Source organism: Salmo salar, chromosome ssa04, assembly GCF_905237065.1.
Source record: "Salmo salar chromosome ssa04, Ssal_v3.1, whole genome shotgun sequence".
NCBI classification, from domain to species: Eukaryota; Metazoa; Chordata; class Actinopteri; order Salmoniformes; family Salmonidae; genus Salmo; species Salmo salar.
Window position 1 is genome coordinate 85,712,957 of NC_059445.1, and position 24,866 is coordinate 85,737,822.

Sequence of the window (24,866 nt, forward strand, 5' to 3'; positions counted from 1 at the left end):
ACAAAGACCGACACAGAGACAGAGACAGAGACAGAGAGACGGCAGAGGTAGAGACTGAACGAGAGAGTGAGAGAGCGCGAGAGAGCGCGAGAGAGAGAGAGAGAGAGAGAGAGGAGGTAATGACAGAGGTGATTGAGTCCAATAATCGCTGATGCTCGTAACGGGGGGGAAGGCAGGTGTTCGTAATGATGGTGGCAGGAGTGTGTAATGCTGAGGAGCCTGGCGCCCTCTAACGCCGGGGTGAAGAGCAGGAGCAGGCGTGACAGGCTGGGTGACGGGTATAAAGAGAGCTCACTGACTAGGGAGGTACTATGACAAGTTAGAGGCTGTGTTAACATCACCTACAGAGAGATAAACCTGGAGAAGAGTCCCCTAAGCAAGCTGGTCCTGGGGCTCTGTTCACAAACACAAACAGACCCCACAGAGCCCCAGGACAGCAACACAATTAGACCCAACCAAATCATGAGAAAACAAAAAGATAATTTCTTGAGGCATTGGAAAGAATTAACAAAAAGAACTGAGCAAACTAGAATGCTATTTGGCCCTAAACAGAGAGTACACAGTGGCAGAATACCTGACCACTGTGACTGACCCAAACTTAAGGAAAGCTTTGACTATGTACAGACTCAGTGAGCATAGCCTTGCTATTGAGAAAGGCCGCCGTAGGCAGACCTGGCTCTCAAGAGAAGACAGGCTATGTGCAACACTGCCCACAAAATGAGGTGGAAACTGAGCTGCACTTCCAAACCTCCTGCCCAATGTATGACCATTTTAGAGACACATATTTCCCTCAGATCACACAGATCCACAAAGAATTTAAATCACATTTTGATAAACTCGCATATCTATTGGGTGAAATACATACTGGTCTGAAACTAGATCCCCTACATACTGGTCTGAAACTAGATCCCCTACAACATACTGGTCTGGAACTAGATCCCCTACATACTGGTCTGAAACTAGGTCCCCTACATACTGGTCTGAAACTAGATCCCCTACATACTGGTCTGAAACTAGATCCCCTACATACTGGTCTGAAACTAGATCCCCTACAACATACTGGTCTGAAACTAGATCCCCTAAAACATACTGGTCTGAAACTAGGTCCCCTACATACTGGGCTGAAACTAGATCCCCCTACAACATACTGGTCTGAAACTAGATCCCCTACAACATACTGGACTGAAACTAGATCCCCTACAACATACTGGTGTGAAACTAGATCCCCTACAACATACTGGTCTGAAACTAGATCCCCTACAACATACTGGTCTGAAACTAGATCCCCTACAACATACTGGTCTGAAACTAGATCCACTACAACATACTGGACTGAAACTAGATCCCCCTACATACTGGTCTGAAATGAGATCCCCCTACATTCTGGTCTGAAACTAGATCCCCCTACATACTGGTCTGAAACTAGGTCCCCCTACATACTGGTCTGAAACTAGGTCCCCTACAGATGGGACTGGAACTAGATCCCCTACAACATACTGGTCTGAAACTAGATCCCCTACATACTGGTCTGAAACTAGATCCCCTACAGATGGGACTGGAACTAGATCCCCTACATACTGGTCTGAAACTAGATCCCCTACATACTGGTCTGAACTAGATCCCCTACATACTGGTCTGAAACTAGATCCCCTACACACTGGTCTGAACTAGATCCCCTACACACTGGTCTGAAACTAGATCCCCTACAACATACTGGTCTGAAACTAGATCCCCTACAACATACTGGTCTGAAACTAGATCCCCTACACACTGGTCTGAAACTAGATCCCCTACAACATACTGGTCTGAAACTAGATCCCCTACAACATACTGGTCTGAAACTAGGTCCCCCTACATACTGGTCTGAAACTAGGTCCCCTACAGATGGGACTGGAACTAGATCCCCCTACAACATTCTGGAGTGAAACTAGATCCCCTACGTACTGGTCTGAAACTAGTCCCCTACAACATACTGGTCTGAAACGAGATCACCTACATAGTGGTCTAAAACTAGATCCCCTACATACTGGTCTGAAACTAGATCCCCCTACATACTGGTCTGAACAAGATCCCCTTCATACTGGTCTGAAACTAGATCCCCTTCATACTGGTCTGAAACTAGATCCCCTTCATACTGGTCTGAAACTAGATCCCCTACATACTGGTCTGAAACTAGATCCCCTACAAACTGGTCTGAAACTAGATCCCCCCTACATACTGGTCTGAAACTAGGTCCCCTACTTTCTGGTCTGAAACTAGGTCCCCTACATACTGGTCTGAAACTAGATCCCCTACAACATACTGGACTGAAACTAGATCCGCTCCATACTGGTCTGAAACTAGATTCCCTACATACTGGTCTGAAACTAGATCCCCCTACATACTGGTCTGAAACTAGATCCCCTACATACTGGTCTGAAACTAGATCCGCTCCATACTGGTCTGAAACTAGATCCCCTACGTACTGGTCTGAAACTAGATCCGCTCCATACTGGTCTGAAACTAGATCCCCCTACATACTCGACAGAAACTAGGTCCCCTACATACTGGTCTGAAACTCAATTCCCTCCAACATACTGGTCTGAAACTAGATCCCCTACTACATACTGGACTGAAACTAGATCCCCTACATACTGGGCTGAAACTAGATCCCCCTACAACATACTGGTCTGAAACTAGATCCCCTACATACTGGTCTGAAACTAGATCCCCTACAACATACTGGTCTGAAACTAGATCCCCTACATACTGGTCTGAAACTAGATCCCCTACATACTGGTCTGAAACTAGATCCCCCTACAACATACTGGTCTGAAACTAGATCCCCCACATACTGATCTGAAACTAGATCCCCTACGTACTGGTTTGAAACTAGATCCCCCTACATACTGGTCTGAAACTAGATCCCTTACAACATACTGGTCTGAAACTAGATCCCCTACATACTGGTCTGAAACTAGATCCCCCTACAACATACTGGTCTGAAACTAGATCCCCTACAACATACTGGTCTGAAACTAGATCCCCTACATACTGGTTTGAAACTAGCCTTTACCTCCCTTATCTCACATCATTTGCTCACATTGTATATAGTCTTATTTTTGTCTACTGTATCATTGATTGTATGTTGTTTTACTCCATGTGTAACTCTGTGTTTTTGTATGTTGTCGAACCGCTTTGCTTTATCTTGGCCAGGTCGCAATTGTAAATGAGAACTTGTTCTCAACTTGCCTACCTGGTTAAATAAAGGTGAAATAAAAATAAATAAATAAATACCTTTTGGCATATTCTCTGACAGTGGTATTGCAAAAGCACACTTTTTTGAGAACAGCCGTAATGATGACACTACGCTGCCATTGTAATTATGCGTCTATTAAGTTACCTAAATATGAGCTCTGCCTGCGCGGCATGACGTGAAATGCTCTCATATGGATATATTTAGTGAACCTTAAACGATGCGGTTGGGACCCTTTTATAACACGATGATGAAATGTTTATAGATGTGTAATAAATGTGTAATGAAGTCAAAGTAAATCATTACCGTATATTTAAATGTACTTATAATGCCCCTCCCCCTTCCCTCCTCCAGCGATGGTGTCCAGCAGGACGGCAGTAGAGAGCAGCTGTCCTCTGGGGCAATTCCCCTGTGGTAACGTGACAGTGTGTCTCCACCAAGCTCTGCAGTGTGATGGACACAGAGACTGCCCCAACGGAGCCGACGAGGAAAACTGTGGTGAGAGAGAGAGAGGGAGAGACAGAGAAACAGAGAGAGAAAGAGAGAGAGAGAGAGAGAGAGACAGAGAGAGAGAGAGAGAGAGAGACAGAGAGAGAGAGAGAGAGACAGACAGAGAGAGAGAGAGAGAGAGAGAGAGAGAGAGACAGAGACGGAGAGAGAGAGAGTATGTATGAATGTTACGTGTTAGTGTGTGTGTGTTACGTGTTAGTGTGTGTATGTTACGTGTTAGTGTGTGTGTGTTACGTGTGTGTGTGTGTTACGTACCCTTCGTTCCATGACGTACCATTTATCCCTGATAATCTCGCAAATGTCCGTTTTAGACGAGACTTAAAGACCAAAATTATCCTATTTATTATTTATACTTTGTATTTAATTTTGACACTAGAATAAATGTTTCTGACTCATTTCATTTCATGTTTCTGACTCATTTCATTTCATGTTTCTGGCTCATTTCATTTCATGTTTCTGACTCATTTCATTTCATGTTTCTGGCTCATTTCATTTCATGTTTCTGATTCATTTCATTTCATGTTTCTGGCTCATTTCAACCATAGAAGTTGTTTATTTTGATTCAGTTGCTATTTAACTAATTTAATCATGCATGTTAGGTCAGGGTTGGACTGGTAGATCTCCAGATCAACCCTGATGTTGAAGGTACCAAACCATTGGTTTTGTTTGTCAGCGGGCAATAGAGTTCCAGGTGTCTGGGAAGGTGACTTAACGTGTGCAGAACATTCTGGATGAAAAGCGGAAGTACTTCATCGGAAGTACTTCAAACTTCATGTTTTTACATTTTCACATACTATAAAACAAAAACATTTTGCTTACCCAAATAGTATACTATTTAGGACGCAAGTATGGGTATCCAGACTAGGGCTGTTGTGGTGACCAAATTACCGCCACACCGGCAGTCATGAGTCATGAAGGCAGGATAATCAGGTTTCTCCAAGCTCTGATGCTGCTGATGGTCATTAGTAGCCTACCAAACTTGTTAACTGCCTGGTAATCAACACTCTATTGTTCCTCTAAACACTCTGACATCAATGCAAATGTGTTCGAAAATCTAATCAAACATTTCATGAGAGCCCACGAGTTCAGGTTGCGCAACATTTCTATAGGCTATGCAATTGCGCGAGAAAACAGAGTGATGGCCTCTACTAAAAATAGGAGGATCAGCTTTCTATAGGCTAGGCCTACTATATTTATTTATCAACTTTCCAAATGTTAAGTACATTGGTTTCTCTTTAAAACAGGAGTATAGTCTACCTGGCTGGCATGAAAAAAACCACGGGGAAAAGTGTCCTGCCTTTTTTTGCAACTTTTTGAATCATACTAGCACACCTCATGTATCCTAGCCCATAGGCCTATAAGGATTGTATCACAAATAGAGTGGCCAAATAACTTTAAGCAAATTAAGCACATTAATTCGCTCTACAAGGGGTGAAGGGCCTAACTGGTATACATAAGCAGCGGGTGAGTTTCAAGTTTGGGGAAGATCATTTTGAAAAAAAAAAATGCACTTTTATAAAAAAAAAGCATTACCTGCATAATCACATTTGTGGTCACTTTTGATAATAGTGTTGTCCGCTAATGGAACATTCATGCTTATAGCATGAGGAAATAGACTAATAGTTTATCAACATTTTCAGCTAAATGTTCTGATCTGTTTCGTAAGCCACATTGGGTAAAGAAGGTTTTTTGATGCTACTGGTTGTATTAATTTGGGATCTATCGCATCCCATAATAACTATCAAAGACTGTTTGGAATATTTATTTCTCGCACAGAATAGAATAGGTCGACATTTGTACTATGGGGGATAGTAGATTGACATAGGCTAGTGCTTTTGCTGTTCGTTAGACCTACTTATAATGTTGGTAAATGTAGACAGTTCTTCCAATATCTTCAATATGCACCTTGGAATTGGATAAGGACAGTTGCATCCCAGATGTGTTGGTCTTCACTTGTAGCCTGTGAGAAAGACCCGATCACGTGATGGAGCACGCAGCACTCAGGGAGAAGGGAAGAACGGCCACTGGCCGCAAAAGGCATTGGATTTTCTTAGGGTGCATTACCGCCACACAAAGGGGATCCCGTCGTGAAATTCGAGGCAATTATCAAGTGCTTGTCAAATTGTCAGTGAGAGACTGATGTAGTGTGTACAGCCTGCACAAAAAAACTAAGCAGAGCTCAGGCCTTTTTTTAAGTTTCTTTTTTCAAATCATCATTAGAGTCTCATCATGCAGCCTTACAATGTATTACACATCAATACATATATATCCCAACGTTTATAGAACAACTAAAGTTACATTAATAACTCTAAAATTAACCATATAGGAATAGTTATTCCTTTGTTAACCGCTCAAAACAGAATAGCCTCGTGCTCACTTTCTCAAATTGTTTTTTAATTCAGGTTTGTTCGATTGTATTCTACATACTATAAAATAATGCCAAATCTTGTCTGCTAAATGAATTACTGTAGCCCACAGCCATATGACATAGCCAGATCAGGAACTAACATAAGGACAACTCAGAGTTATGTTATTCTGTTCTTCTGAAAATAGACTACATTTTCTTCCTATCATGTTTCTTTAGACCTGTGTAAAAAATAAATAATGGATTTATTGTGAAGGTGAAGACTATATTACATGGATGTTCCAAAAGGTCTGCATCAGTGGCTTGTGTGGAAGCCAGAAGATGTTAAATGTGTTTATGTTAATTAATGGTTAATTACCGTGAGACCGACAATTATTTGCTTGACACTTATTTGCTTGACTTGCTTGACAATCGCCAGCTGTTGAAATTTTGTGGCCTCCACAGCTGTAATCCACTGTCATTGTGTAATGCTAGCTCCAAATATAACTTTAATATTACCTTGTGTCTATAGGGGACAACAGCGGCTGGGCGGACATCTTTGATCGAACCGTCAGGAAGGTCGACCCACAGGTCCTACCACCACCAGAAGACTGCTGTCAGTGTGTGTGCTTGTGTCAGTGTGTGTGTTTGTCAATGTGTGTGTTTGTGTGTCAGTGTTTGTGTCAGTGTGTGTGTGTGTGTGTGTGTGTGTGTTAGTGTGTCCGTTTGTGTGTCAGTGTGTGTGTATGTGTGTGTGTGTGGCAGTCTGTGTGTGTTTGTGTGTCAGTTTGTTCATCAGTGTGTGTCATCAGTGTGTGTATGTGCATGCGTGTGTGTGTGTTGGTGTGTGTGGTTGTGTGTCAGTGTGTGTGAGCGTGCACGTTTGTGTGTGTATGTGTGTGTAGTGCTGTATTAATTGTGTTGTTGTGTAGTCTTGCAGCAGTACCCAGAGCATTGTGACTGTATCAAGACAGAACTGGAGTGTGTGGAAGTCAACCTACATGACGTTCCTCAAGTCTCCACCAATGTCACCTGGCTGTAAGTACCTCTCTCTGTGTGTGTGTGTGTGTGTTTGTCTGTGGTGTGTGTGTGTTGTATGTGTGTGTGTGTGAGAGAGAGAGAGAAAGCACTCCCAATTTAGGTTATTTGGTAACCCAGCGCTGGTTAAATAGTGGACAGAACACATGTTGGGTTATTTGGTAACCCAGTGCTGGTTAAATAGTGGACAGAACACATGTTGGGATATTTGGTAACCCAGTGCTGGTTAAATAGTGGACAGAACACATGTTGGTTTATTTGGTAACCCAGTGCTGGTTAAATAGTGGACAGAACACATGTTGGGTTATTTGGTAACCCAGTGCTGGTTAAATAGTGCACAGAACACATTTGGGGTTATTTTTCCCAACCCGTTGGGTTGCGTGAATAGCCCAACATGTTGGGTTGTTGGGATTACCCAAACATGGGTTAATTTAACCATCAGTTGGGTAATTTTTACTCTCAAGCTGGGTTGACCTAGCAGCTGGGTCTTTTATGAATATATTCCTTAGTCTATTTTCTGGAGGTATGGTTTATTAGGGGCATGACTTTTCAGACAGAGCTTATTGGCCACCCGTGAGAGTAAATGTTCATTCTTGTTCATTATGTTAAGTTTACATAGTGCAGAATAAAATGTTTCCACACAAAAAAATATTTGACACATTCTTCTATACTATTAAAATTATTGATTACATATTAGAATAACATATACAGCCTTATTGAATCTCAACAATTATCAGGTATCACGGTAAAGCCCAAGCGCAGACTGTGTGAAGTAACAATGTTCATTATAACCACAGGGGCAGGTAAACAACAGATCAAGGCAGGCAGGGGTTGATAATCCAGAGGTGGAGCAAAGGTACAGGACGGCTGGCAGGCTCAGGGGTCAGGGTGTCACGGTTGTCATAGGAATGAGCGGACCAAAGTGCAGCGTGTGTGTCGTTCCACATTTTATTTATACTGTGAAACTATGCAATACATAAATACACTGAATGAAGAAAAAACAAAACAAACCGTGACACAGAGATTAACACATACACAACTCCAAATTAATCACCCACAAAACCCCTACTTAAGTATGATCTCCAATTAGAGACAACGAGGACCAGCTGCCTCTAATTGGAGATCATCCCAAACAAAACCCCAACATAGAAATACAAAACTAGAACCTAAACATAGAAATACAAAACATAGGAAAAAAACTGTCATGCCCTGACCTACTCTACCATAGAAAATAACATCTTGTTAGGCAGTGGTCAGGCGGGCACAGGGTCAGGACAGACAAAGGTCAAAAACCAGGAGGATGAGAAAAATTGAGACTAGGGAAAAAACAGGAGCTGAGACAAAACGCTGGTAGGCTTGAACAAACGAGACAAACTGGCACCAGACAGACAGAAAACACAGGTATAAATACACAGGGGATAATGGGGAAGATGGGAGACACCTGGAGGGGGTGGAGACAAGCACAAGGACAGGTGAAACGGATCAGGGCGTGACAACAATAGGATTTACATAGGCTTTTAGGGAACTCATACACCTCAGTATGTAACGGTCGCCGTATGTAGTAGACCAAGGCGCAGCGGGTTGAGTGCTCATTTGAACTTTTATTGAACACTTAAAAAACAAAACAAGAAAACGAACGGACGCACTGTATTGCAGGCTAAACACAGCAGTGCAAAAACAACTTCCCACAAAACCCATTACAAAAAACATCCCTCTATATAGGACCTTCAATCAGAGGCAACGAAAAACAGCTGCCTCCAATTGAAGGCCAAACCAATAACCCTAAACATAGAACTAGGAAGACTAGACCAGAACATAGAAATATACTAACATAGAACATAACCAAAAAAAACAGAATATTCTAAACAAACACCCCTCTACATAAACACATAACCCAACAAACCCCAAACACTAAACAAATACCCCCTGCCACATCCTGACCAATCTATAATAACAAATAACCCCTTTACTGGTCGGGACGTGACACAGTAAGCATTATTGAAGCTTTAAAAATGTCAATGTGCCTTAACATGTATAGTTATCACAACAGAACAGATGAACAGGAATGACTTTTACTCTCATGGGTGGCTAAAAACAACTATCTGAAAGCCACGCCCCTGCTAAACTACGCCTTCAGTCTTCTGATCTGACCTGTTGGGTCATTATCTCAGTAACCCAGAACCAATAACCCAGCACCAATAACCCAGTACCCAGCACCAATAACCCAGCACCAATAACCCAGCACCAATAACCCAGTACCAATAACCCAGCACCAATAACCCAGTACCAATAACCCAGCATCACTAACCCAGCACCCAGCATCAATAACCCAGCATCAATAACCCAGCATCAATAACCCAGCACCACTAACCCAGCATCACTAACCCAGCATCAATAACCCAGCACCAATAACCCAGCATCAATAACCCAGCATCAATAACCCAGCACCAATAACCCAGCATCACTAACCCAGCATCAATAACCCAGCATCAATAACCCAGCACCAATAACCCAGCATCAATAACCCAGCATCAATAACCCAGCATCAATAACCCTGCATCAATAACCCAGCATCAATAACCCAGCATCAATAACCCAGCATCCAGCACCAATAACCCAGCATCAATAACCCAGCATCAATAACCCAGTATCAATAACCCAGCATCAATAACCCAGCATCAATAACCCTGCATCAATAACCCAGCATCCAGCATCAATAACCCAGCATCAATAATCCAGCATCAATAACACAGCAGTTTTGAAAGAAAACAACCCAACTAAGTGACCCAATTCCTGCAACCCAGCAGCAGGGTCAACCAAACAACCCAGCAGCAGGGTCAACCAAACAACCCAGCAGTTTTAAGAGTGTGTGTGTGTATGCTTTTGCAACCATGTGGCCTTTGCTTGTGTATGTACAGGATGTGGGTCTGTGTTTGTGGTTGCGAGGTTTCATTACAGTCCCAGAGTACTAGAGATGTGTTTGGTTGGATCCTGAAATTGCTTTTTAGTCCCTTATAGGCTACATTATAATCAATCATTTGATGATTATGTATCCATGAAACTGGTCAGTAGTGTCTGCTAAATTCAGTTTCTTTAACTTTCAAAGAGAGAATGAAATCGAAATCGCAAGTATAATGCAAAGCCATTGATTGGTTCGAAAGGGACCATCTCGTTATTGAAAAAATAAGATTGAGTGTGATGAAAAACTGTAGACAGCGTTGCCCAGGGCCTGGGGGACTAGAATTATCCAGGGCCTGGAGTTTTTATTTATTTTACCCAGTAAGTTGACTGAGAACTCAATTACAGTAATGACCTGGGGAAAGGTTACAGGGGAGAGAGGGAGGAATGTCTCCTCGCTGCCCGGATGTACTCCAGATTGCGGTGGTCAGTTCAGATGAGAAAAGGGTGTCTAGCCCCCTTGTTACGAATACTCTTTGGCCCTGCAGTCTAGGGGGGGGATGGCAACAAGACCCGTAACATAAATCATGCAAATTATAATAGTGAAAAAGTAACAGTGAGAACAAAATAACCACAGACAACTACAATCTACCGTCAAACTCTAATGGTTTATTTATAAACACATGGTAATGCGGTGTGGGAAAAGGGGCAGAGCTGGACCCAAGCAAAGAAACAATAATCCAAAAACACCCCTAAGCTAGACTAGCCTACTTCAGTACAGCTAACTAACTAACCAAAAATACAGTGTGTGGTCCGCCCAGTTCTAACTAGTGTATTTAGACACTGTTTTCCTACGGGTAATGTATGCCCATGGGCGACTTGTCTTGGTACCCCCTTTTCCCACCAAACAAACAAACAGTCAAACAACAAAACAATACTCACAGGTTAACCACACAAATGTGGGAGCAATGTAGGAGCAAAACAAAAAAGAGATCAATACAGAAAGAGAGAACTGGGAACACAGAGCGAGAGAGAGATTGAGAGAGAATGAGTTACAGAGAGAGACTGAACACACAGAGATTGATCTGGGGAGAAAACAACTGACTGTTTTTAAACCAAGGGAAAGGGCCTGTGATTGGGTGAGGGAAAAGGAGCAGGTGTCTTCGGATTGTGGCTGATTGGTGACTGATTGGGGAGTGATGATTGTCACCTGTGAGGAGGAGAAGGAGAGAAAAGAAATACACATACAGGATACACACTCAGGATACCTGTATCCGTAACACCCCTCAAGCCAATGTCTCCACACCTTCAAGGCTTTGACGACAGCCAACAGCTCCCGGTCCCCCACGTCATAGTTTCGCTCCTCCGGGCTGAGCTTCTTCGAGAAGAAGGCACAGGGGCGGAGCTTCGGTGGCGTACCCGAGCGCTGAGAGAGCACGGCTCCTATCCCAGCCTCAGACGCGTCCACCTCCACTATGAACGCCAAAGAGGGATCCGGATGGGCCAACACGGGAGCCAAGGTAAACAGAGCTCTTAGGTGCCCAAAAGCCCTGTCCGCCTCAGCTGACCACTGCAAATGCACCGGGCCCCCTTCAGCAGTGAGGTAATGGGAGCCGCTATCTGATGAAAACCTCGGATAAACCTCCGTTAGTAGTTGGCAAACCCTAAGAACCGCTGCACCTCCTTTACCGTGGTGGGAGTCGGCCAATTACGCACGGCTGCAATGCGGTCACTCTCCATCTCCACCCCTGGAAATGTGATACCCTAGGAAGGAGACGGATTGCTGGAAAAACAAGCATTTCTCAGCCTTGACGGACGGGTCATGCTCCAACAGGCGACCAAGCACCCTGCGCACCAGGGACACATGCTCGGCGCGTGTAGCGGAGTATATCAGAATGTCATCGATATACACCACTACACCCTGCCCGTGCAGGTCCCTGAAAATCTTGTCTACAAAGGCTTGGAAGACTGATGGCGTATTCATCAACTCGTACGGCATGACGAGGTACTCATAGTGCCCTGAGGTGGTACTGAAAACCGTCTTCCACTCGTCTCCCTCTCGGATACGCACCAGGTTGTAAGCGCTCCTGAGATCTAGTTTGGTGAAGAAGCGCGCCCAGTGCATTGGCTCAATCGCTGTGGCTATGAGTGGTAGCGGGTAACTATACCTCACAGTGATCTGGTTCAGACTCCCTCCTTCTTCTTCACAAAAAAGAAACTCGAGAAGACAGGTTAAGTGGAGGACCGAATGTACCCTTGACGCAGGGATTCGGAGACATATGTTTCCATAGCCTCAGTCGCCGCCTGTGAGAGGGGACACACGTGACTCCTGGGAAGTGCAGCCTCCACCAGGAGATTTATCGCACAATCGCCTCATCGATGGGGTGGTAATTGAGTCACCTTCTTTTTAGAGAAGGCGAGAGTCAAATCGGCATATTCAGGGGGAATGCGCACGGTGGAGACCTGGTCTGGACTCTCCACCGTAGTAGCACCAACGGAAACCCCTAAACACCTCCCCGAGCACTCCCGCGACCACCCCGTGAGAGCCCTCTGTGGCCAAGAAACAGTGGGGTCATGACAAACTAACCAGGGCAGGCCTAGCACCACGGGAAATGCAGGAGAGTCAATAAGGAAGAGACTAATTCTCTCCTTGTGCCCCCCCCTGCATCACCATGCCCAGAGGAGCAGTGGCCTCCCTGATCAAACCTGACCCTAATGGTTGACTATCTAAGGCGTGAACGGGGAAGGGCACAGCCACGGGAACAATGGGAATCCCTAAACTATGGGCGAACAATCTATCTATAAAGTTCTCAGCCGCGCCTGAATCGACGAGCGCCTTGTGCTGGGAATACGGGGAAAACTCAGAAAAAGTAACATAGACAAACATATGAGCAAGAGAGGGCTCTGGGTGAGAATGGTGCTGGCTCACTTGGGGTGACGCCAGAGCGCCCTGCCTGCTGCCTCGATCCCCAGAGGAACCAACCCTGCACTGACCGGCAGTGTGACCTCTGCGGCCCGGAAACGGCGGGTGAACTCCTCAAACTGGTCCAACGCCGCATCTCCCTCTCTCCACACTGCGTTGTCCCACTCCAGGGCTTTCCCGGTGAGGCACGAGACGAGGGCGGACACCCTCTCACGGCCCGACGGAGCCGGGTGGACGGTGGCCAGGTATAGGTCCAGTTGTAGAAGGAACCCCTGGCAGTTCGCAGCCTTCCCATCGTATTCCTGGGGCAGGGAGAGACGAATTCCACTGGGACCAGGATGAAGAGCGGCGCTCAGTGGAGACCCCAGTTGTGCTGGTGGAGGCGATGGGAGAACTACCTGTCTCTCCCAGCGGTCCATTGTCTGGACAACGCGGTCCATGGCAGTGCCAAGATGTTGGATCATGGCTGCGTGCTCCCGGACGCACTCCTCCACCCCTATACCCGGGGTACCTGCTCCTGCTGACTCCATAGTATTGGTCCGTAATTCTGTAATGCGATGCTACTACTACTGGCGGCAGAGAAGTCAGACGCAGGAGAGCGGAAACTGATTTACAACGGTTGTGTTTAATAACCATAAACCACCGTCAACAGAATAATACAATCAATGGGTCAAACAAAACCCGGTAGTAATAACCAGCATACCATGCACAAGCACTACAACAAACAATTACGGACAAGGACATGGGGGGGAACAGAGGGTTAAATACACAATATGTAATTGATGGAATTGGAACCAGGTGTGATGGAAGACAAGACCATATGAGGGCCAGATTGTACATTTAGCCAGGACACTGGCATTAACACCCCTACTCTTACGATAAGTGGCATGGGATCTTTAGTGACCACAGAGAGTCAGGACACCCATTTATTGTCCCATCTGAAAGACAGCACCCTACATAAGGAAATGTCCCCAATCACTGCCCTGAGGTATTGGGATATCTTATTAGACCTCCTACTGGCTCTCCAACACCACTCCAGCAGCATCTGGTCTCCCATCCAGGGACCAACCAGGACCAACCCTGCTAAGCTTCAGAAGCAAGCCAGCAGTGGGATGCAGGGTGGTACGCTGCTGGCGAGACATACCCAGGGCCTGGAGGACTAGAGTTACCCAGGGCCTGGTGGACCGGAGTTAGCCAGGCCCTGGGGGACCAGAGCTACCCAGGGCTTGGAGGACTAGAGCTACCCAGGGCATGGAGGGCTAGAGTTACCCTGGGCCTGGGGAACACGAGTAACCCAGGGCCTGGAGGAATAGAGGTAACCAGGGCCTGGAGGAATAGAGGTAACCAGGGCCTGGAGGATTATAGGTAACCAGGGCTTGGAGGACTAGAGGTAACCAGGGCTTGGAGGACTAGAGGTAACCAGGGCTTGAAGGACTAGAGTTACCCAGGGCATGGGACTAGAGTTACCCAGGGCATGGGACTAGAGTTACCCAGGGCCTGGATGACTTACAGTACCAGTCAAAAGTTTGAACACCTACTCATTAATGTTTATTAGTATTTTTTTAAACTATTTTTTACATTGTAGAATAATAGTGAAGACATTAAAACTATGAAATAACACATATGGAATCATGTAGTAACCAAAAAAGTGTTAAACAAATCCAAATATATTTTATATTTGAGATTCTTCAAAGTTGCCACCCTTGCCTTGATGACAGCTTTGCACACTCTTGGCATTCTCTCAACCAGCTTCATGAAGAATTATTTTCCAACAGTCTTGAAGGAGTTCCCACATATCCTGAGCACTTGTTGGCTGCTTTTCCTTCACTCTGCAGGCCAACTCATCCCAAACCATCTCAATTGGTTTGAGGTCGGGTGATTGTGGATGCCAGGTCATCTGAGGCAGCAGTCCTTCACTCTCCTTGGTCAAATAGCCCTTGCACAGCCTGGAGTTGTGTTTTGGGTCATTGTCTTGTTGAAACACAAATGATAGTCCCCACTAAGCGCAAACCAGATAGGATGGCGTATCGCTGCAGAATCCTGTGTTGGCCATGCTGGTTAAGTGTGCCTTGAATTGTAAATAATTCACTGACAGTGTCACCAGCAAAGCACCATCACACCTCCTCCTCCATGCTTCACGGGGGGAACCACACATGCGGAGATCATCCATTCACCTACTCTGCATCTCACAAAGACACGGCTGTTGGAACCAAAAATCTCACATTTGGACTCATCAGACCAAGGGACAGAATTTCATTAGTCTTATGTCCATTGTTCGTGTTTCTTGACCCAAACAAGTATCTTCTTCTTATTTGTGTCCTTTAGTAGTGGTTTCTTTGCAGCAATTCGACTACAAAGGCCTGATTCACGTAGTCTCCTCTGAACAGTTGATGTTGAGATGTGTCTTGTTACTTGAGCTCTGTGAAGCATTTATTTGGGATGCAATCTGAGGTGCAGTTAACGCTAATGAACTTGAACTCTGCAACAGAGGTAACTCTGGTTCTTCCTTTCCTGTGGCGGTCCTCTTGAGAGACAGTTTCATCATAGCGCTTGATGTTTTTTGAAACTGCACTTGAAGAAACGTTCAAAGTTCTTGAAATTTTCCGGATTGACTGATCTTCATGTCTTAAAGTAATGATGGACTGTCGTTTCTCTTTGCTTATTTGAGATGTTCTTTCCATAGTATGGACTTAGTCTTTTACCAAATAGGGCTATATTCTGTATACTACCCCTATCTTGTCACAGCACAACTGATTGACTCAAACACATTAAGAAGGAAAGAAATTCCACAAATAAATTTTTAACAAGGTACACCTGTTAACTGAAATGCATTCCAGGTGACTACTTCATGAAGCTGGTTGAGAGAATGCAAAGAGTGTGTAAAGCTGTCATCAAGGGTGGCTACTATGAAGAATCTCAAATATAAAATATTTGTTTAACACTTTTTTTGGTTACTACATGATTCCATATGTGTTATTTCAGAGTTTTGATGTCTTCACTATTATTCTACAATGTAGAAAAGAGTAAAAAAAATATTTAAAAAACCCTGGAATGAGTAGGTGTGTCCAAACTTTTGACTGCTACTGTATGGATTATAAATAACATGCTGTCTAAGTCACATCGCCTGTGTGTGTGTGTGTGTGTGTGTGTGTGTGTGTGTGTGTGTGTGTGTGTGTGTGTGTGTGTTCTGCAGTAAGATGTCAGTGAGTTATTAGTCAAAAGAAAAGGAAGAAACAGAGACTTAGTTTATTACTAGTGGCTTCCCCTTGTTCGCTGTTTATTCTCTCTTGTCCTCTCTCCTCTTCCTGCCAAGAGAGAGCACATGCTTTACGGTTTGAAGTCAGTAGTGTGTGTACAGATGTATTATCATAATTTGTTCACACAGAGAATTTTCCTGCACAGCAGAAAATGCAAATTGTAGTGTATGCAAGGTTTAAAAAGGCTTCTAAAGTTTGTAATTGCCACGGTTGTCGTAGGAATGAGCGGACAAAAGTGCAGCGTGTGTGTCGTTCCACATTTAAAGTACACTGTGAAACTATGCAATACATATAAATAAACTGAATGACAAAAAACAACAAACCGTGACGCAGAGGTGAAACATACACAACTCAAAATTAATCTCCCACAAACCCAGGTGGGAAAAACACCAACTTAAATATGACCTCCAATTAGAGACAACGATGACCAGCTGCCTCTAATTGGAGATTATCCCAAACACAGCCCAACATAGAAATAGAAACGTAGAACAACCCAACATAGAAATACAAAACTAGAACATAACATAGAAAAACTAAACTAGAAAACCCCCCTGTCACGCCCTGACCTACTCTACCATAGAAAATAACAACTTACTGTGGTCAGGACGTGACAGTAATTTTACTTTAAAACATCAGACTTGATTTAAACAAACAAAAAAATGTAACAACCCCTACAAAGATGTCCATTATTTATAATCCACATAATAATTCACATTTTTCTGTTGCTGCAGGATTATTTTACTGCTGTGAGAATCTGGTCAAATTAAGATCCTACATCTGTAGAAATCTGCTATCTCCTTATCTTTGTCTGTGCTTTACTTCTAGCTTGTCATCACCCCGCTGTTAAGTGTGTGTGTGTGTGTGTGTGTGTGTGTGTAACCATAGTAACAGTACTGTGTTGTCTGGTTCCTGTTTCAGGTCTCTGAAGAGTAACAAGATAAAGAGCTTGTCTGACAACATCTTCTCCAAATACACACACTTGCAGAGACTGTGAGTACTAATACGAAACTGGACTAGACTGGATTTGACTGGACACGACTGGACTGGATTTGACTGGACTGGATTTGACTGGACACGACTGGACTGGATTTGACTGGACACGACTGGACTGGATTTGACTGGACACAACTGGACTGGATTTGACTGGACACGACTGGATTTGACTGGACACGACTGGACTGGACTGGATTTGACTGGACACAACTGGACTGGATTTGACTGGACACGACTGGACTGGATTTGACTGGACACGACTGGATTGGATTTAACTGGACACGACTAGACTGGACTGGATTGGACACGACTGGACTGGACACGACTGGATTGGACACGACTGGACTGGACTGGATTTGACTGGACACGACTGGACTGGATTTAACTGGACACGACTGGACTGGACTTGATTTATTGTCAAGTCAGTCATACTTTTGTTGTCCATTTGCATGAAAATAATTGAGTCCATTTATCAAAGTTGACGAGTCATCCTGTTAGAAAGGATATCATATCCAGTTAGAAACATGTCTGGGTTTGAGACTGTTATCCTACCGAGATAAAAATCTAGTCCAGATTTATCAGGGTAACCAGGCAACCTTGGTCGGATTTGAATCCCGGCCTAGATTCTAGTTGTTGTACTAGTGATTCTTACGAAACACAGTGAACACTAGAAAACGCTCTCGATACGTGGTCAAAACAGCTTGTTTAATGGACTTCATAGACACAGCCTGAGGAGGACCATCACATTCATCATTATTCTCATTCGATGTTGACAGGGGAAATGGTAGATATATCAGGGTAACCAGGCAACCCTGGTTCCCGGAGTACCACAGGCCCTTCATGTTCATGATTTAACCGATCTGGAAGACCAGGTGTGTTGATTTTTAGGCAATCACTGAACTGATCAATTAGCTCAGTTGGTCAGGTGTTTGTGCCTAGTTTGGACAGAAAAAAAATCCTGCAGTAGCTCCAGGAACAGGGTTGCTTAGTCGTTAACCAGGTTTCCTAGGAATGAGTTAATACAAGTTAACGCAGAGTTTTCCCAAACTCTGTCTTAGGGACCCCATGGGGGTGCAAGGTTTGGTTTTTGGCCCTAGAACTACACAGCTGATTCAGCTAACCATCTCATCATCAAGGTCTAGATTATTTGAATCAGCTGTGTAGTGTTAGGGCAACAAAAAAATGGGGCCCCAGAACCGAGTTTGAGAAACACTGAGTTAACACCTGGACCTACCAGGACAGGTCTTCACGCAAGGTAAAGTGCACCAGGTAATTTGGCAAAATGTACAATCTGATGTACAGCAACAACCTTGGGGAATAATGGTACTATATGAGAGAACTGATTGGTTGAGAGGACTGAATGGTTGAGAGGACTGACTGGTTGAGAGGACTGACTGGTTGAGAGGACTGAATGGTTGAGAGGACTGAATGGTTGAATGAATAAAAGTGTCTGAATGAATAAAAGTGTCTGGAGAAAGCATTACAATTACAGGACTATTTGCATAAAACACGAACGTGGAAATGAATGTAAATATGCGACCAATACAATTTGGTTTTGAAAATAGTTCTACTACAGCTAAACTCATAGAATATTGTACAGCGAATGTGTAATTTTGGGTTATCACATAATATATTCAGGATTTTACTGTACATCCAATGGCAGCCTCTTCCCTACATAGTGCACTACATTTGACCAGAGCTCTGGTCTAAAGTAGTGTACTATATAGGGAATAGGGTGCTATTTTTCCTTTATTTAACTAGGCAAGCCAGTTAAGAACAAATTCATATTTTCAATGACAGCCTAGGAACAGTGGAGTAACTGCCTTGTTCAGGGGCAGAACGACAGATGTTTACCAGATGTTTACCTTGTCAGCTCAGGGATTTGATCTTGCAACTTTTCGGTTACTAGTCCAACACTCTAACCACTAGGCTACCTGCTGCCCAATAGGGCTCTGGTCTAAAGTAGTACACTATGTAGGGAATAGGGTTCCATAGGGCTCTGGTCTAAAGTAGTGTACTATATAGGGAATAGGGTGCCATTTTGGAAGCCAGCTTAAACAGAGGCTGCTGTATTTGAGGACCATTTGGGGCCTTATCCAAGGAATCCTCTAAAGAACGGTTTTAAGGCTGGTTAAATGTAGATTTCCTCCTAAGTTGACATACCCCAAAGTAATGATTTATCCTGAGAGGGCCAGAAACAATACCTAGTAATGCTTTAACTGCCAGAAAATATTAAATATTACATTTCTGGTAATAAAATGAGTTATTAAATCGCTGAGTTGTAGTCACTTTAGAGGATACAAGCTCAAATATACAGTACAAATATGAAAAATCATAAGATTTTCTTTTCCTATTCAACAAAAGTGGAGTAGTAGGGCTTGAAATTGTCGAAGTGCCTTTTTAAATATAGCAACAATTAAACAACTTACATCTTTTTTATAACTGTACAATAAATATTCTATAGTCAATTAAATTGGCACCATTTTATTTAACTGACAGAGCATTTTCTGCCTAGCGACGCAGAGTCGCCAATCAAATGCCTGCTAACTCGTTACAATTTCAGCTTTAAGCAAAAAAAAAGTGACAGTGTCCCTCTTGTGACCAAGAGAAAGTTGTTTAAACTCTACAGATTATTTTGTATTATTTTCATGTTGAGAGCTCTGTAAATCTATCTGGGAACGTCACAGCGAGATGAGACTGCTTTTGATGCAATCACTAGATTCTCTCTCTCTCTCTCTTTCTCATATACTCTATTGTAAGCAGCGCTACAAGGTTCACAGGCACAGGAAATCAATCCTTGGTTTGGATAGTCCAGAAAATGTGATGGGTCGCTCCCTATGCAAATGAGGTGTCATATTTCACATACTGCATCTCAGCTGAGAAGTTAACAGCTGTCACGCTCGTCGTAGTAAATGGACCAAGGCGCAGCGGGTCGAGTGCTCATCTTAACTTTATTTGCGAACACTTAAATAAACAAAACAAGAAACGAACTAACTAACAGTCTTGCAGGCTAAATACAGCAGTGCTAAGAACAACCTCCCACAATTCTCATAGCAAACATACTCCTACGTATAGGACCTTCAATCAGAGGCAACGATAAACAGCTGCCTCCAATTGAAGGCCTCAATCCCAATTACCTAAACATAGAATTAAACACCCTAGAACAGATATAGAAATATACAAACAGAACATTTTTTTTACATTTATATTTTAGTCATTTAGCAGACGCTCTTATCCAGAGCGACTTATAGTAGTGAATACATATATTTTTTTTAAATGCATGAAATGAAAATGAAATATATATATCTTTTTTTGTACTGGCCCCCCGTGGGAATCGAACCCACAACCCTGGCGTTGCAAATACCATGCTCTACCAACAGAGCCACAGGGAAGGCTTGGACCAAAACCCCGGACTAATAAATCAAACACCCCTCTACATAAACACACTCAAAACCATATAAAACAAATACCCCCTGCCACGTCCTGACCAAACTATAATAACAAATAACCCCTTTACTGGTCAGGACGTGACAGTACACCCCCCCCCCAAAGGTGCAGAACCCCGGATGCACCTAATAACAAAAAATATCTACCAAAACTAAACTAAAGGGAGGGAAGGAAGGGAGGGTGGCTGCCGTCACCGGCGGCTTCCGTGCTACACCCCCTCTCCCCAAACCTCCTACAGTGGAGGTAGCTCAGGCTCTGGCCTTAGTCTCCCACCTAACCAGTCCACCTCTACTGAATACCTCGGCCTGAAGCATTCCACTGTAGAACCTGGACTGTACTCTGGGAGCTCCGGACTGTAGGGCGACTCACTCGGTTCCGGACAGTGGGCCGTCTCTCTTGGTTCCGGACAGTGGGCCGTCTCTCTTGGTTCCGGACAGTGGGCCGTCTCTCTACGGGGCACTGTCGCCGGAAGCTCTGGACGAGGCACTATCATCGGAAGCTCGGGACTGGGCTGACGCACTGGAAGCCTGGTGCGTGGGGCTGGTACTGGAGGTATCAGATTGGAGACACGCACCTCAGGGCTAGTGCGAGAAGTGGGAACAGGATACACTGGGCCGTGAAGCATTACTGGCGGTCTGGAGCATACAACCCCTACGGCCTGAGTGTTCACTCGAGCATGGCACTTGCGAAGGGCTGGAATCATTTTCACCGGACTGTTCGTGAGCATAGGTGAGATCGTGCGCACTTCCGCATAGTACTGTGCTCCTCTGATCCTCTGTTCCCCATAATAATCACAGATAGTTGGCTCAGGTCTACTGCCTGCCCTTGCCAAACTACCCGTGTCCCGTCCCCCCAACATTTTTTTGGGGGGGGCTACCTCTCCGGCTTCCTTGCCAGCCGTGTTCCCCTGTAGCGTTCCCGGTCCTCTATAGCCTTTCTCCATGGTCCCACTCCGGCTAATATGTCCTCCCAAGTCCAAAACTCCCGATAGTCCACCTGCTGCTCCTTTCTCCGCTGCTTGGTCCATTGGAGGTGGGAGGCTCGTCATAGTAAATGGACCAAGGCGCAGTGGGTCGAGTGCTCATAACTTTATTTGCAAACACTTAAATAAACAAAACAAGAAACGAACGAACTAACAGTCTTGCAGGCTAAATACAGCAGTGCTAAGAACAACCTCCCACAATTCCCATAGCAAACATACTCCTACGTATAGGACCTTCAATCAGAGGCAACGATAAACAGCTGCCTCCAATTGAAGGCCCCAATCCCAATTACCTAAACATAGAATTAAACACCCTAGAACAGATATAGAAATATACAAACATAGAACATGAACCAAAACCCAGGACTAATAAATCAAACACCCCTCTACATAAACACACACTCAAAACCATATAAAACAAACACCCCCTGCCACGTCCTGACCAAACTATAATAACAAATAACCCCTTTACTGGTCAGGACGTGACAACACCAGAGCGAGTTAACACCAGAGAGTTAGAGAGCGTTAACACCAGAGCAGCGTTAACACCAGAGCAGCGTTAACACCAGAGAGTGGCATGTGAAGCAGGACAACCAGAATGTTCACAGACAGGTCAGTCTGAACCGGTCCAGAAATAGTCACTACTTTTGCCCAGGACCTATATCCACAAAGCGTCTCAGAGTAGAAGTGGTCTTAAGTGCTGAAAATAGAGACATTTTGCTACTACATCCCAAAATAAATGTATTGAGAGCGATGCCATATGGGAAACGTTTTAGGGTCTCTGAAGAATGGGATGGTTCTTTCAAGAACCGTACAAATTTCCCAAACCAGAAATGTTCCCGGCCCTCCAGAACTGGAATTGAGTAGCCCAGCTGTAGGGTTTTAAGTCCTGGGTTTACCAACAATCGTATGTGTAAGTTGACAGTTGATAGTAGGAATGCCAACAAAAAAAACTAAATTGACAAAGTACCTCTCAGCACGTTCTGACTGCAAAAAAAAAAAAATGCTACAGATTAGGAACAGCGCGGAGGGGTGGGTGTGTCTGTCCTCAACCTGCAGTGAGGCAGTCAAGATGGCTCTCATTCAGTCAGAATGCGCATCAGCGTTTCATCATATTTCCCCATCACCACGCTTGTTAGATATTACGCACATTGATAGCTTGATTAGTAAACATCCTCGCCGTGTTATTTATCATAGTAGCAGGAAGCAGCAATCCTAGATGATCAGATCCAAAACATGCAAGGAAAAATGATTGGGTGAAATTATGAAGCGACTGGATGGCGAAACACAGCTTCACTCTATCCAATCAGAGCTGCAGGATCTAAGTATTGCCCGCCCCTTCTCGTTATAGACAGGCAAACCAGCCAATTGAGTTTAGACCACGTGGAAAAAAAAGTGTCAAACTCATTACGCGGAGGGACAAGTGTCTGCAGGTTTTCGCTCCTCCCTTGTACTTGATTGATGAATTAAGGTCACTGTTACGAATCCCTTTGGCCCTGCAGTCTAGGGGGGGGGATGGAAACGAGACCCGTAACATAAATCATGCAAATTATAATCGTGACAAGTAACAGTGAGAACAAAAACCACAGACAACTGAAATCTACCGTCAAACTCAAAAGGTTTATTTTAAACACACAGTAAAGGGGTGTGAGAAAAGGGGCTGAGCTGGACCCAAGCAAAGAAACAATAATCCAAAAACACCCCTAAACTAGACTAGCCTACTTCAGGAACAGCTAGCTAACTAACCAGTAAAATACAGTGGGTGGTCCGCCCAGTTCTAACTAGGGTACTTAGACACAGTATTCCTACGGGTAATGTATGCCCATGGGCGACTTGTCTTGGTACCCCCTTTTCCCACCGGCAAACAAACAGTCAAACAACAAAACAATACTCACAGGATAACCAGACAAATGTGACATGTAGGAGCAAAACAAGAGAGATCAATCCAGAGAGAGAGAGATTGAGAATGAACACAAAGATTGATCTGGGGAGAAAACAACTGACTGGGTTTTTAAACCAAGGGAAAGGGGCTGTGATTGGGTGAGGGAAGAGGAGCAGGTGTCTTCTGATTGGTGACTGATTGGGAGAATGATGATTGTCACCTGTGAGGAGGAGAAGGAGAGAAAAGAAATACAAATACAGGATACACACTACCTGTATCCGTAACAGTCACTAATTAGTAAGGAACTCCCTTCACATTGTTGTCTAGGTCTTAATTGAAAGGAAAAAACTCAAACTCACGGACACCAGGCCCTCTATAGAATGAGTTTGACAACACTGACATAGAACCTCACGCATGACTGACTGACATAAAATGCCTACGGACACCCGAAAATGATGAATAATTACCCAAAATACTCTGATCATAAAATCGTAAAAATAAAGAATAACCCTTGAATGATTATGGGGTAACAAAACGTTTTTACCAGGATGTAGGTCAACATCTAAAACTCAAGACTAAGGCCGCTTGTCAAAAGCCTAAAACCATCTAAAACCAAGATACTTTTGTTGCATAGGGACGTCTGTCTTTTTTGCGTTTTAACCCCAAATCCCTTGTGACACATACTGAAATGTCCTTGTCTCAGTGGGACTTCTTGGTTTAGATAAAAGGTAAAATATATATATATATATATATATATATATATATATATAGCTTGTGTTTTTTTTTCTTCCCTTCTGTGGCGGCTCATCCAATCACATGTATTCCAACGCAGGTCCCAGGTGCAGTCCGTTAGTCTGGGAAAGAGTAATGTTTTCATATTTTACACACTAACACTGTCATATAGTGATCTGTAATAACATTATCTGACATCTCTCAGGGAGAGATTCACTATTTAATATAGCTACTATCAATCACACACAGAAAAACACAAACAAACACACACAGACCTATATATACACACACACACACACACACACACACACACACACACACACACACACACACACACACACACACACACACACACACACACACACACACACACACACACACACACACACACACACACACACACAGGAATGCACATTGCGTGACTCCTATTTATCCGTTTTTTATTCATCAGGTTGGAGGTAGCCTAGCGGTGAAGAGGTTGGGCCATACATTGAAAAAAAAAATAAAAAATACTTTTGAAGGAACTCAATCCAGCTTTTAACTTTACTCTTGAACGGCGTAATAGTAGAATGCACAAGGTCTATTTTTCAGAAATTAGGTTGTGTGTCATCGGTTTTCCTCTTGT

The 24,866-nt window shown here is 43.9% G+C and overlaps 1 protein-coding gene across 1 annotated transcript in view; it reads left to right on the plus strand.

The window, feature by feature from the left end:
- The window catches only part of rxfp2a (relaxin family peptide receptor 2a), a 148,204-nt gene that overhangs the window by 30,283 nt on the left and 93,055 nt on the right, over positions 1 to 24,866 (plus strand). Inside the window, exons 2-5 of the mRNA XM_045717434.1 lie at positions 3,590 to 3,733; positions 6,622 to 6,705; positions 7,022 to 7,127; positions 17,124 to 17,195. Coding sequence (XP_045573390.1) covers positions 3,590 to 3,733; positions 6,622 to 6,705; positions 7,022 to 7,127; positions 17,124 to 17,195 — 406 coding nt within the window. The remainder of the gene's footprint in view (positions 1 to 3,589; positions 3,734 to 6,621; positions 6,706 to 7,021; positions 7,128 to 17,123; positions 17,196 to 24,866) is intronic.